Here is a 15,690-nt window from a genome sequence, read left to right on the forward strand (position 1 = left end):
GCTCCAGCATGGTGAAGTACAGCCCCTTGGGATTCTTTCAACCTAATTAACATATTTATCAAAACATGTTTTGGGGGGAATAGTAAACAATGCACAAAAACCACGGACTGGACGTGCACAAAAAACACGGTTATGTGAATGCACCATTAGACACACAGCGAAGATGGCCATTTAATGAATGTTATGGTTTGCTGGCAGCGTCTGGACATCATCACGCCATGATCAGGACCAGGAGTGGTAATGCATTTGCATTCTCTTTCTTTTTAATCTTCATGAAACCGCTTAATAAAGGATTTGTCCACTGGAAAATTCTATTGAATGTAAATATATTATTGGAACAACCTAGAGTGGTCAGGCCAAGAAATATTTGGTGAGAGATAGTTGGATGTATAGATAGATAGATAGCTAATAGATATATTGATAGATAAGATAGATAGATAGATAGATAGATAGATAGACACAAATCAGTCATAACAGTAAAGCCTCCTGCCAAATATTGTGAGGCTCCCCATTGTGCCATCAGAAGCAAATGTGACCAAGTCTAGGCATGGTCTCTACAGGACCTCTGAAGGTGACCTATGGTATCTGGCACTAAGAAATCACAGCAGATATTTTAAGTTGTGAGGTGCGGCCTTCATAATCAGATTTGTTTTTCCAACATATCCCACAAATGCATTGTAGCCATCACAGGGTAAATAGACTTTTCATTAAATTTTCCTTTTTAGATCCCATTGGGCTTTATACACTTACAGATGCAAGCTAAACTCATACCGGTCAGATATTGAATAGTTTTCTCCTACAAAATACTAAGATTCTCTGAAAATAACCCGAGAGTAGTTTAATGGTAAGCTAAAGATGAAAGGTTTTTACTTTGCTTTGAGTGGTGGTCTGGTAAGATATCTGGGGAGACGTCTGGTGAGATATCTCGTATGATGTCACCTCCTCCGGTCCCCCATCTTCAATGACTGTTTCTTCATAGTACTATAAAAAGATAGAAAATCCAGACATTCAGCAAACTAGCAAATATGAGCATCATAGATAGTTCAACCATAATAAAATATACAATATTCACACATACCGGCCATGTGTGTGACAGCTCAGACTGGATTGGCCATTTTACTAACTTGTATTGTACAGTATTAATGTAATACAGTATACCATAGACGTGAGATAATCTGTGAGTACAATAAAACCAAAATGCTAATTTTACCGGCAACTCAATTAAATTTTTAAGGTTCTGGTCACATTTCCATTCTGGATTTTAGTGTTTTTGAGACATCCTGGTCATCAAAAACACGGGAACCTTGATGACAACGTTAACGGTCCCAATAACAAGTAAATTAGGTTCATCAGGTTATGTTGGCATCCATTTATAGATCCATCGCACAGTGGCTCTAGTAAGAATGGAAGCCATGATGGTAGTTAGACTGCAGCCTAATTAAATCACATACCTTACTTAAAGGGGTTTTTCCATCTAGACAATAGGGGCATATCACCCGTACACTGAGTATGGAGCCCTGAAAGTGGTGGAGGGCATGCTGGCTTGGCTATTTCCGTCAGACCATAGAAATGAATAGGAGGGGTGGCTGTGCAAGGGTGGTTCACTTCTATTCACTTTTATGGGGACAGCGCTTGGTGGTGGACACCCAGCGGGGAACCCGGGGTCCTCCAGCCACCACCTTCCCCGCTCCCTTCTCGATAAAGGTGCGGGCCCAGCACCTATCAGACAATGGGGACATATCCTAGCGATATGCCCCCATTATCACAGATTGGAATACCTCTTTAGGTACAGTACTATACTATACAGCTAAGAACTGCTGCTGAAAAGTCAATGTAAGGTTTAATACAAACACATGTACATGCAGAGGATAAGGTAGGTGTCCCTAGTCACACCGTAAACCCACAGAGCAGGGGAGGACACAGACAACAGCAGGTCCCAGTATGAGAAAAGTACATGGGTCCATGCTCTCCGATAGCTCCACCAGTATTTGTGAAATTAATTAGTTCTTTTTGTGGCAGCAGTGTCCCCCTTAAAGGGGTTCTCCGGGAATGATTTAAAATGGCCTCCAGCAACTTGTCCTAGAATGTGAGCATGACTGGTTGCCATCACTTGCATAGTGGCCTAGAGGGGTGAGAGGGCATGACCTCACTACACCATGCCCTGCTCTACAATAGATGATTATGATGTAATCCTGCCTACGTTATGCATCATGGCTGAGTAGCCTGACAGGAAAACTCACCAGATAGTATATTCGCTCACATGTAGTATATGCAAGTGCCAGACCGTAGAGTGCAGTGAGGCCACCCCCTCACTACCAGGCAGCTCTGCACCTGGAGGCAGCCAGTCCTGCTGCCATTCTAGGACAGATTGCTGGCGGCCATTTTAGATTTTTACCGGAGAACCCCTTTAAGGAGGACCTTTCATCCGATTTTATTAAGGGAGATATATACCTGTACTATATACCTGTAAAAAATCAAGCAGGGTGGCAGCATCAGCGGGGAGTACCCCGCAAGTACAGATATATACCTGTACTTGCGGGGTACTCCCCGCTGATGCTGCCACCCTGCTTGATTTTTTTTAAATATGCCACCTATGCCCAGCTTGGCCCCGCCGGATTTCTCCCACTCAGTAGGCTAATATTGAGCATCGGAACAGGGAGGAGGAGATGCCAGGGTTTCTCAATGGGCGTCTCCTACTCCCTAGCTGTAGCGCTGTCCAATCGCAGCGCAGAGCGTCACAGCCAGGAAGCTTTTTTCTCCCTGGCTTTGACGCTCTGCGCTCCGATTGGACAGCTCTACAGCCATGGAGAAGGAGACGCCCTTTGAGAAACCTTGGCGTCTCCTCCTCATTGTTCTGATGCTCAATATTAGCCTACTGAGCGGGAGAAATCCGGCGGGGCCAAGCTGGGCATAGGAGGCATATTTTAAAAAAATCAAGTCGGGTGGCAGCATCAGTGGGGGGTACCCCGCAAGTACAGGTATATATCTCCCTTAATAAAATCGCATGAAAGGTCCTCTTTAAGTACTGTACAGCGATCAATAAGAAACTAGTGTTTACTCATTTGTTGGCTAATCACTGGGCATTCTTACCTGGGGCTATGATGGGAACAAGTGTTTAAAAGTGTGATCATTTACCCAATCATTGGCCCATCAAGTAGACCTTAAAGGGAATGTGCACCGATTTTTGTTTCTGCTAGTTAAAACCATCAACACATTGTAATCTGTTTTTAATTTCTGATTGCAGATTTTTATTCTATTTCCTGAACATTATCATGGAGGGCAGCCATCTTGTCTGAGCATAAATCGGGAAATTTTAGCACTCCAAAGGTCCAAATACAAATCAAGACTTCATTTAAATGGTGCTTAAATAAAGTCCCGATGTACATTTGAACCTTTGGCGTGCTAGAATTTCCCGATTCATACTCTGGGGTGGATCCCTATTCTAAACATACATTACAAATTGCAGAGTGCCGTAGGATATCTATCATGTTCTTAGCAGCATTTAGAGATATGCTTTACAGCAGCCACCATGGGCCATAATCGATAGGAGGGGACCTCATTGATTTTCATGGGAGAGTTTTCTAGGCATGCTCTGTGACCTGTGCAGAGGTCAGGAGGGAGCTGATAAGCTGCAATATCACCTACTGTGAATGGTGGACCCTGTGTTATCTACATATAGGTGATACCTGCCATTGCAATCCTGCTTGTAATGATATAGAGGGGACTGCTGAAAAGTGATCTATACAAACCAAGAAGTGGCAGCTATTATCAGCCTTAGTGGCCATGGCGAAATTCTTTTAAAATATGTTTAACGTAAAAACATGATTTAAACAATTGGTCATTTTCTGATTACACATTCCCTTTAAGAAGGAAAACACATTTGAAAAAAACATCAGTATCAGCTAACTAAGCAATAGATAAAAATAGATAAAAATGATTGGCAAATTAGGTTTGAGAGTCAAACAGCTTGAACCATTTTTTCCAGATTGCGCAATGGGTACATTCCTGGGTTGGCTGTCAATCTTTCCTTGACACACTTAAAACAAATTTAGATGTGTTTTCATTGGGGATTACACATATGACAGTGCACATGTATTTATGATGACACCATAGTTCTTATTTTAAAATGGATAGGTTGGCAAGATTGCTCTCCCTCTCCTGATACCTGAAATATTTACAGAGATTAAATACTGTGTCGCTAGGCGATCACCAAAAGGTATGATTTTTGCCATGCATCCAGCAAATACCAGATTCCAGTTACATCACTGTAAATTAAGGGATGGTCTTCATTGTAAAGAGAAAGCATTAGGCAGTTATGGGAGCAGAAAGGTATCATGGGGCTGATGTGGACCCCATGGCGGTACCCTAAACAATTGTGAACACTACTATCCAATACTGAACTGACATTTTGGCTTAACATTTCAAATTTTTGTGATTAAAATGCACAGCTAGATCTTAATGTAACAATCAGCATTACATACTTTTACTGATAATTTATATAATTAACAGTTGTTTCAATATAGAAAAATACTAATGTGCATAAATGTATTTGCACAAGACTAAATCATTCTTCATAGTCAACCCCTAGTAACAGTGAAAGTTAATACCCAAAATTCCTTTCTGCGCAGAGGAAGTCTAAGTACATTGCAACAGTTATTTTTACTCTGAAGTCATCAGGGATCACTGATGTCGCTCTCTACACCGATCAGGAAGGTTCTAGAAAAGCCACGACTGTACAATTCATTTATCAGCAACTATTTTCCTTTACCTAACCACTTTGCACAGATTTTAGACATTGATGCCTGCACATACAGGATCCATCTACATGGGCCAAATAAAAATGTATCATGTATCAAAGGTCATATAATATTCAATAGATTTATGGCTCCAACAATTCCAAAAGCCATGTATTTAATGTCCATGATACATACATCTACTGGGAAAGTACTGCTAAGATAATATTATGTACAATTTTTGTATAATATAAAAAGAATATATCAAAGTAGTAAATTATAATATTATTTTACTAATTGTATTTTAAGAGGTTTGAATTCTTATTATATTATTTTTATTTTTAGTGTTGTAGATGTTGTTATTATTATTATTATTATTATTATTATTATTAATAAACAAAATGTATTTTTAATGGTAATTTTGTATTCACCCTTAATGCATGTGGTAATAAATACTGGGTGATAAATTAACATCTTTCCTTTTTGATGAACTTTTACAGTTGGCAGGACCAGGATCACATATAGCAAATGCTAATTTTAAACACTTATGCAACAAAAGTGTTATAGGGACTGTCTCGTATTGTAAGTCCTTCTACCAGACACGTCTTGCAGGGAAGCTCCCATTTCCCCAAAAATTTTCTTGGGGCATTACAGCGCCTATTTGCATAATATCCATGTAGCAGATTATCTACAGAGGGGAGTTTTTAAGCTGGGGACCTGTCTTGCATAAACTGATGGGAGCTGAATACCATAAATCAGGCATCCTCAAACTACGTCCCTCCAGCTGTTGCAAAACTACAACTCCCAGCATGCTCGAACAGCCTACAGCTATCAGCCTACAGCAGGGCATTGTGGAAGATGTAGTTTTACAACAGCTGGAGGGCCGCAGTTTGAGGATGCCTGCCATAAATAATGGAAGCACTGGATCAGTTGCATGCTGGACACGAATGTCGCCTAAGGGATCCCATTCACTATAATAGGGTCTGTCAGGTTTCCATTGGGGAGCCTGGCATTTTACCACACAAAATCTTGCAGCATGCTTAGCTATTTTGGAATTTTTTTGCCGAATTTTGGATTTTTTCACGGAATCCATAAAGAAGGATCCTATTGGACACATCTTTGTCAAAGCTTTCTAAAGGGCTCTGGAGAAAAGACTAAACGCTGCGCCTGAAGGTTTAATTTTAGTGACATTCCAAAAATGAAGTAAGAAGAAGTGCTAAAAAGCTTAAAGAAGGCCTGTTGTACATGCCTGTATAATGGATGTGTCTAAACAAGTTGTTGTTTGAAAAAGTTGTCTCCAGATAGGGACCCCGTCTTTTGGCCAACAGCAGAGAGATGCTCTGTACAAACAGCTCCTTTTCTGGTGGGCTTGAGTCATCCTTCAAGGGTTTCAAAATAATCAGATGGCCCCACCAGATGACCATAGGGTACTCTACTGGTCTCATGTTCTAAAACTGCGATGGGTCCTACCACAAAAAGGCTATTAGGTCCAGCAGCACATACCTGGAAAAGCACTGGAGAACTTTACAAGTTGCTATCACTCTTTTTTTTTCTACATTATTAGTACACAGTTATTTCAATCTCAACATTATTATTATCATCATCATTTTTATCTAAAAGGGGTAATACAGTTTCAGCAACCCAAAGGAAACCCTCACAAGCATGAAGCACGAAGAGAACATACAAACTGTAAGCAGATGTTGTCCTTGAATAGGATTTGAACCCAAGATCCCAGTGATGCAAAGCAACAGCGCTAACCACTGAGCCACCCTGCTGAAATCTTACTGTGGTTTAGTTCTGGTCATACTTTAGGCCTTGTTCAAAAAGTGTTGATATGGTGCTCTTTTTGGGGCATTTTTGTTTTTGAGCCAAAGCTAGGACTGGATCCAGAGAAGAATGAAGACATAAAGGAAATACATTTTTTTGATTATTTTCAATTTTCTTGTCCTAAGTGAATCTAGGGGGTCATTTATTAAGATAGGCGTTTTAGACGCCGGTCCTAATAAGGCTCTACGCTGGCAAAATTATGTAGGGGCTTCAGGCAGATCCACCGCCACTTCTAAATCTATGTCAGCTCCCTTGCTGGCGTAGATTTAGAGAATTTTCTATGCCTGAAACAGGTGTAGAAACGGATGAATGAGACGGGCCTGCCGGCCCGGCCTCCTTCACCGCCCACTTTTTTAGACCTGACGTGAGCATGGAAAAGTTGCAGATTGCGGCACAAAGAACCTTTGCGCCGCAATCTGTGCCAGAAATACACCTAATATAGATGTATTTCTGTTAGTAAATAACCCCCCTAGTCCTCACTCCATAACCTAAACCTGACCATAACACAAAGCCACAGGTTTATGAATGGTTTAGTATTGGAATTTTTAACAGGTTGTCCGTGATTAAAAAAGCATGGCTGTTTTTTCCCAAAAACAGCACCACACCTGTCCACAGGTTGTGTTTGGTATTACAGCACAGCTGCACTGAAGTGAAGAGGGCCGATCAGCAATGCTACATATAAACTGTGGACAGGTGTGTCACTATTTTTGGAAGGAAGGAAAAAGCAAATATTTTCCAATCCTGGAGAACCTCGTTAAATCAAATACATGCCAGGTGCAATACAAGAACCTACAACTGTGAGAGAGCTAGTGAACCTCATGGAGCTACCCTGCAACCATTTATATACAGCATCAGTAGGGTTCCTCTTATTAAGATGCATGTATTACTATTATGATATCAATCACATGGGTACATAAAAGTCTTTATTTAGATTCTGATATTTTATTGAATAAAATATTTATAGGGGTCTTTATTTTTGCATACATTATATATTTCAAGTACTATATTGTTTTTCCCTCTCTGCGGGCGGAGAATTCGCCATATGTTGTGGTGCTGATGGGATAAGGGAAAACAGATTTACATTTTAAATATAATGTCTGTTTACTCTATATTTTTTATGAGATTTATTTCAGGCTGGCAACTGAGGGTTGTGTCCTTCTCAGAGGGTATATTCTTTCTGCTGCAGCTCTCTCCCTGTCACTGTCACAACTTCTAACAGTAGACAACAGTCACAAGCTAAATATTCATTTTTGTTCAGTAGATTTTGTTAAAAAGCAATTTTTATAATATGTAAATTACCTTGCTACCAGCAAGTAGGGCGGCTACTTGCTGGTAGCAGCCGCATCCTCCTCTCATAATGACGCCCCCTCCGCTGTGTGATTGACAGGGCCAGGGAACGGGATCGTTCTCTGCTGGCCCTGTTTGAATTCAAAATATCGCGCCTGCGCCGTACCTGTCTTTAATCGGCGCAGGCGCACTAAGAGGCGGCCGCTCCATCCTCAATGCGCCTGCGCCGGGTGTAGATGTTACGTCATCGGCGCAGGCGCATTGAGGATGGAGCGGCCGACAGATAGAGCGGCCGCCTCTCAGTGCGCCTGTGCCGATTAAAGACAGGTACGGCGCAGGCGCGATATTTTGAATTCAAACAGGGCCAGCAGAGAACGATCCCGTTCCCTGGCCCTGTCAATCACACAGCGGAGGGGGCGTCATTATGAGAGGAGGATGCGGCTGCTACCAGCAAGTAGCCGCCCTACTTGCTGGTAGCAAGGTAATTTACATATTATAAAAATTGCTTTTTAACAAAATCTACTGAACAAAAATGAATATTTAGCTTATGTACAGGGAGCTCACAGTATAGGGATTATTATTAGCCCAAAAAAAAAACGGTTTAGTGGGCTGACAGAAGCCCTTTAAGTGTTTTTATTTGTTCTTTTTTATTATTATTATTTTTTAAACAATGTATGAAAGATGCTATATTCCATTTAGGAACAACTATAAGGGTCCATTCACACGTCCGCAATTTTGCGGAACAGGTGCGGACCCATTCATTTACAATGGGGCCGGAATGTGCTATCCGCATCCGCATTTGTGGATCTGCACTTCCGGATCTGCACTTCCGGATCTGCAAAAAAAATAGAACATGTCCTAAAAGGCATTTTTCATGAGAGTGCCAGCGATGTGTGGTCCGCAAAATGTGAAACACACATTGCCGGTGTCCGTGTTTTGCGTATCCGCAATTTCCGGATGAGCAAAAACACATATGGACGTGTGAATGGACCCTAAGTGAAATATATACAGTGGCGGAAATAATTATTTGACCCCTCACTGATTTTGTAAGTTTGTCCAATGACAAAGAAATGAAAAGTCTCAGAACAGTATCATTTCAATGGTAGGTTTATTGTAACAGTGGCAGATAGCACATCAAAAGGAAAATCGAAAAAATAACTTTAAATAAAAGATAGCAACTGATTTGCATTTCATTGAGTGAAATAAGTATTTGAACCCCTACCAACCATTAAGAGTTCTGGCTCCCACAGAGTGGTTAGACACTTCTACTCAATTAGTCACCCTCATTAAGGACACCTGTCTTAACTAGTCACCTGTATAAAAGACACCTGTCCACAGAATCAATCAAGCAGACTCCAAACTCTCCAACATGGGAAAGACCAAAGAGCTGTCCAAGGATGTCAGAGACAAAATTGTAGACCTGCACAAGGCTGGAATGGGCTACAAAACCATTAGCAAGAAGCTGGGAGAGAAGGTGACAACTGTTGGTGCGATTGTTCGAAAATGGAAGGAGCACAAAATGACCATCAATCGACCTCGCTCTGGGGCTCCACGCAAGATCTCACCTCGTGGGGTGTCAATGGTTCTGAGAAAGGTGAAAAAGCATCCTAGAACTACACGGGAGGAGTTAGTTAATGACCTCAAATTAGCAGGGACCACAGTCACCAAGAAAACCATTGGAAACACATTACACCGCAATGGATTAAAATCCTGCAGGGCTCGCAAGGTCCCCCTGCTCAGGAAGGCACATGTGCAGGCCCGTCTGAAGTTTGCCAATGAACACCTGAATGATTCAGAGAGTGACTGGGAGAAGGTGCTGTGGTCTGATGAGACCAAAATAGAGCTCTTTGGCATTAACTCAACTCGCTGTGTTTGGAGGAAGAAAAATGCTGCCTATGACCCCCAAAACACCGTCCCCACCGTCAAGCATGGGGGTGGAAACATTTTGCTTTGGGGGTGTTTTTCTGCTAAGGGCACAGGACAACTTATTCGCATAAACGGGAAAATGGACGGAGCCATTTATCGTGAAATCCTGAGCGACAACCTCCTTCCCTCTGCCAGGAAACTGAAAATGGGTCGTGGATGGGTGTTCCAGCACGACAATGACCCAAAATATACAGCAAAGGCAACAAAGGAGTGGCTCAAGAAGAAGCACATTAAGGTCATGGAGTGGCCTAGTCAGTCTCCGGACCTTAATCCAATCGAAAACCTATGGAGGGAGCTCAAGCTCAGAGTTGCACAGAGACAGCCTCGAAACCTTAGGGATTTAGAGATGATCTGCAAAGAGGAGTGGACCAACATTCCTCCTAAAATGTGCGCAAACTTGGTCATCAATTACAAGAAACGTTTGACCTCTGTGCTTGCAAACAAGGGTTTTTCCACCAAGTATTAAGTCTTTTTTTGTTAGAGGGTTCAAATACTTATTTCACTCAATGAAATGCAAATCAGTTGCTATCTTTTATTTAAAGTTATTTTTTCGATTTTCCTTTTGATGTGCTATCTGCCACTGTTACAATAAACCTACCATTGAAATGATACTGTTCTGAGACTTTTCATTTCTTTGTCATTGGACAAACTTACAAAATCAGTGAGGGGTCAAATAATTATTTCCTCCACTGTATATAGGACACATTCAGTGTGCAGGAGTCTGGAGGTTGCACCCAGCTAGCTCAGCCCAGATCTCATTACACCTACAGGCACTAAAACTATTTTAGCCGACATGCCATTTCAGTGTTAACATCCAGTAAATTATAGAAGCAGCCGTCTGTTTCCAATCCAGGCCTGAGCCTGCGCCCACCGCCAGTCTACTGACAGAAAGGCCTCATCTCATATATTCTTTTACAATTTCAGCATTTCTATGTAGTTGCTGTTTATGTGGTCAGACTTGGCGTGCCGCTTATGTGGTCAGATGAGATATATGAAAACCGGCTAAAAGGAAAACTGTCTTTGTTGCCCATGGCAACCAATCACAGCGCAGCTTTCACTTTCAAAGAGCTCTCTAAGAAATACAAGCGGTGCTGTGATAGGTTGCTATAGGCAACAAAGAAAATTTTATAACTCTCCCTATAGCCAACAGCTAGGCTCACACCTGCATTTGGCCCTTCCTTCTAGGTTCTTTAGGGGTTTCTTTCACTTTTGATGACTCTTTTGGTGCACTTTGACGTGCCAGAAGTGATGTTTTAGTTACAGGAACCTTAGTGGTACCTGGTTTGACACCTTTGCAAAGGTTTGAGGTTTGTCCAGGGAGGTTCAGGTCCATCTAGATTCTAGAACATCATAATGACTTTGATTATAATTTTAAAGGGGTTATTCAAGAATGGGGATGGTTTTTGGACACACCCCCGTTCCTATTCTGCCAGACCTACAAAGGGAACATGACTTACATGGTGCCTGCTGCTGGGCTTCCCGTTTCTTCTCCTGCAGGCCTGCGATACTTCACTAGACTCCATCAATGTTAGCATCCAGTTGGATGTCGCCGCAGCCAATCACAGGCCATGGTGGTGTTTTGTCTCCTCTTGCGTCATGTGACCATTTGTGATTGGCTGCGGTGATGTGAAACCAGATGTTAACATTGATGGAGCCCAGTGGAGCATTGCAGGCCTGCAGGAGAAGGAGCGGGGACCCAGCACCAGGAAGCATTTAAGTCATCTTCCCTTTGCAGGTCCAGCCGAATGGGAGGTTTGCCAAAACGTCCCCCCTATTCTAGCACAACCCCTTTAAGCCTTAGTACTGTGTGGATAGAGCCTACAGGTGGCCATACACCACTAATAGCTGTCGGCTGGACGATCGTTAGACCGACAGCAATCTATCCTGAATATGTATTTTCAATGTTGAATGAGGAGAAAGCTTCTGCCAGACATTTCATATGTCCTAGGGACCTAGGAGAACAAAAGGATCAGGAAAAAACTTCCATTCGCCCTATCCTTCCCTCCCCGGACATTATATGATTGTCAGAGGTTCCTGCCCAAAAAGGAAGGTTTGGGCAGTAATACAATAATGTGTATGGAGACTTTTAGAAATATTCTGAAACTGAAAACTAAGGGTTTGCTCTCAATCCTTGAAAATTTGAGGAGCAAATGTTTGTTTTGAGGGCAGCATGCACCAGAATCCAAACATCAATATGGAAGATGGGAGTGCTCTGCTGGGGTGGTAAAGCCTAACTTGTAAAGAACCTGAAACCTCAGGTGTTAATGCAGTTAATTTCAATATTATACGCCCCCCCCATCTCACTTTCCCATTGGTCAGGAAGCTGAGATATGAAGAGTTGTCTGATGGGGTTTTTTCTTACATGGTGCTTCAGATGTCCTTGTGTTTACCTGTAACATGGTCACCACAAAACAGCGGCTCAAAAAAAGAAAAAATAATAATGATAGTCCTTCAATGGCTCCAAAGTGTGAAGACCCCACCAAACACTCATATCTCTTAGGGTACTTTCACACTAGCGTTATTCTTTTCCGGTATTGAGTTCCGTCCTAGGGGCTCAATACTGGAAAAAACGCCTACGTTTTATCCCCATGCATTCTGAATGGAAAGCATTCTGTTCAGGATGCATCAGGATGTCTTCAGTTCAGTCCCTCTTATGGTATTTGGCCGGAGAAAATATCGCAGCATGCTGCAGTATTTTCTCCGGCCAAAATTCCAGAACACTTGCCTGATTGCCGGAACCGGCATTAATTTCCATTGAAATGTATTAATGCCGGATCTGGTACCAAATGTTCAGGCAAAACGAATCCGGTTTCCCGGTCTGCACATGCGCAGACCTTTAAAAATTCGAAAAAAATAAATACCGGATCCGTTTTCCAGATGACACCGGAGAGACGGATCTGGAATTTCAATGCATTTGTCAGACGAATCCCCATCCGGATCCGTCTATACATGATATCCGTTTGCATACGGATTTCCGGATCCGGCAGGCAGTTCCGGCAACGGATCCTCACAACACAAGTGTGAAAGTACCCTTAGTGTTTAGGAACCAAGTGAATGTAATGTGGCAGCCACATTGGACTATCCAGGATTATATTTTTTTAAACACACTATAAAAGACATTTATGCAAAACTGTTCCATGACTTTGATAAATGTCCATAATGTGCTCACAATTTGAAGACCAGATCTCATGGATCGTGACTCCAGGTCTTCCTTTATTTCTGTGCATCCACCGATGAAGAGTAGGTCCACATGCAGCAAATTTCTACACTGAATCCATTACAAATTGGAATTTTCAATCTGATTGAATCAATGTGAAACCTCCTGCAGCTTAGACACCATCTAGTACCCAATATGGCTGCTGATTTATAAAGCCTATAATGCCACTGTGGCATAAAGTTATCGTCAGGCGGCCATTTTGAACTCTGAGGAGGCCCTTGTTGATAATGCCATTGAGCAAGCACATTACCTACAGGACTGTAGCTCCTACATGTCATAAACTAATGGTTCTCTGGCTATGTTGCTACCCATTCAGCAGAGGCAGCTGTACCCGCACAGCTCACACACCTTTAAGGTAAGTCCAGACTGTCCCAAATTCAAGGATTGTCTACAGGAGGTGACATGAGATCAATAGATTAGGGGGAAATTAATGGACATTTTTTTCCCATTCTCTAAGAAATCATAAAGATTTTTTCCAACATTTTAATTTTCTTTTAACTTTTTGGGAAATTATTGGCCTAGTCTCCATGTACATGGTTCAGGTTCCAGGTAATCCCATGTACAGAACTTCCAAGTCATAAGGAAGCTGAGATCTGGGGTGTTTTCTGCATACTGGGGGGCTGTTTGCAACACGTAATTTTCTTCTATTGGATAACAAACCAAATAGCACCTCAGCAGGGCTAATGATTTCCATTCAGCCTCATGAAGGTACTATTTTGCAAGCAGTCATTATGGATGAATATGGGATGGGGGGTAATTGGGATTAATTACAGCCACCACAGAATTTTAAGATTTTAAAATGGAGTAAAGCCCTAAAAAATTATAACTTCCGTTCATAACGGAACCAAGAAAACCATAATAGATCCACTTTCCAATGGATCCCTTTGAACCATGATGGATCTCACTGACTTCAGGTTTCAGTTGGGAGATCTGATATAAGCACTGCAGGCCGCAAAAATACCCCTGACGGAAAGTCAAAAATGCTGATGTCTACAGAGACCGGCTTCGAGTATGTCATAGAATCATTTTGGGAAAGATCGCAGCTCGGATGGGAAACTTTTCTAACCAAGATCAAGTCATCACGACCATTTCCATATGTTTGTTAGCTTTGAATTTTGAAATTCGATAAGATCATATCAATAAACTTCTAAACCAAAGAAACTGAGAACATCCCAGAGAGGAGCGAGAGATCATGAGAACTAGAACATCTTCCAGAAAAAGAAAAAACTTTTTTGAAAATGTAATCTTAAATTTCAAAAAATTGCAAAAATAATCACCATTTTTGTTGCTTATTTTATTACTTCTAATTAACCCCCTCGCCCCAAATAGCAGCGGATGACATGACAGTGAGCTTGACGGCTGCATCCTGGCACATGCCTATCATATCTCTGCATGCTTCCAGATCTGCTGACTGAATAGGTATCACAGTACATGGGGATCACTCTATCTGCATCAAACCTGTTAGCTGAGGTGGTGGCCAAATGAATGCTACATGTGTCTGCTATAAATAACAATATATTCCGCAGGAACGTCTCTCCAAAATCCTGCAAAACGCCTCAATAAACCAAGAACCAGGACGTGCCGCCACCATGGACAGGACAAGATGGCCATTTCTCCCCAGTCACATCACACGTCACCTGACGGCAGCAGGCGTGCGAGAGAGGAGCATTTATCAAAACTGAAATTCTTACCTCATACTCCTCATATTCCTCCTCGTCCGACATTTTGAGGTTTCTACCAGTCACCTACAAAACTGATGAGAAAATAACATGTTTAAATGTAACGTCTCTAGAAAAAATGGAAATTATTATGTATTAAGAAACTCAAGATAGAAATATAGATATAAGTTAGATAGAAAGATAGAAGATAGATAGATAATCTTTAGATAGATGACGGAAATATAGAAATTAAGTAAGTAAAAAGATGAAAAGATCTTGATGTATGAGATCTAAAAGTAGATAGATAATAGATAGATAGATAGATAGGAGATAGATAGATAGATAGATAGATAGATAGGAGATAGATAGACAGATAATAGATAGATAATAGATATAGGATTAATAGATAGATAATAGATAGATAGCTAGGAGATATATATATATAGATAATAGATACATAATAGATGGATAGATATAGGATTAATAGATAGATGATAGATAGATAGATGATAAATAGATAGATGATAGATAGATAGATAGATAGATAGATAGATAGATAGGAGATAGATAGATAGATAGATGATAGATAGATAGATAGATAGATAGATAGATAGATAGATAGATAGATAGGAGATAGATATATAGATAGATAGAATGAGATAGATAGATAGATATAGGATTAATAGATAGATAGATAGATAGATCGATAGATAGATAGATAGGAGATAGATATATAGATAATAGATAGATAATGGATGGATAGATATAGGATTAATAGATAGATAATAGATAGATAGATAGATAGATAATATATAGATAATAGATAGATGAATATAGGATTAATAGATGATCGATTGATGGATAGATAAATAGATAGAAAAATAGAAATTAAGTCAGATATTAGATAAGTAAATAGATGAATAGATCTTGATGTATGAGATCTAAAAGTTGATAGATAGATAGACAGATAAATAGATAGATATCTAGATGCAATAAATACAGTCTATATATTATAGATCTGATCACAGTGTGTATGATATGT

At 40.9% G+C, this 15,690-nt stretch overlaps 1 protein-coding gene across 8 annotated transcripts in view; it reads right to left on the bottom strand.

The window, feature by feature from the left end:
• The window catches only part of NEB (nebulin), a 173,556-nt gene that overhangs the window by 156,939 nt on the left and 927 nt on the right, over positions 1–15,690 (bottom strand). For all 8 annotated transcript variants that reach the window (XM_044303563.1, XM_044303568.1, XM_044303566.1 and 5 more), the window contains exons 3-4: positions 14,682–14,743; positions 871–981 (exon numbers count right to left, since the gene is read on the bottom strand). In XM_044303563.1, the coding sequence (XP_044159498.1) occupies positions 871–981; positions 14,682–14,714 (144 nt within the window). In that variant the 5' untranslated portion in view covers positions 14,715–14,743. The remainder of the gene's footprint in view (positions 1–870; positions 982–14,681; positions 14,744–15,690) is intronic.

This window comes from Bufo gargarizans, chromosome 8, assembly GCF_014858855.1.
Source record: "Bufo gargarizans isolate SCDJY-AF-19 chromosome 8, ASM1485885v1, whole genome shotgun sequence".
NCBI lineage: Eukaryota > Metazoa > Chordata > Amphibia > Anura > Bufonidae > Bufo > Bufo gargarizans.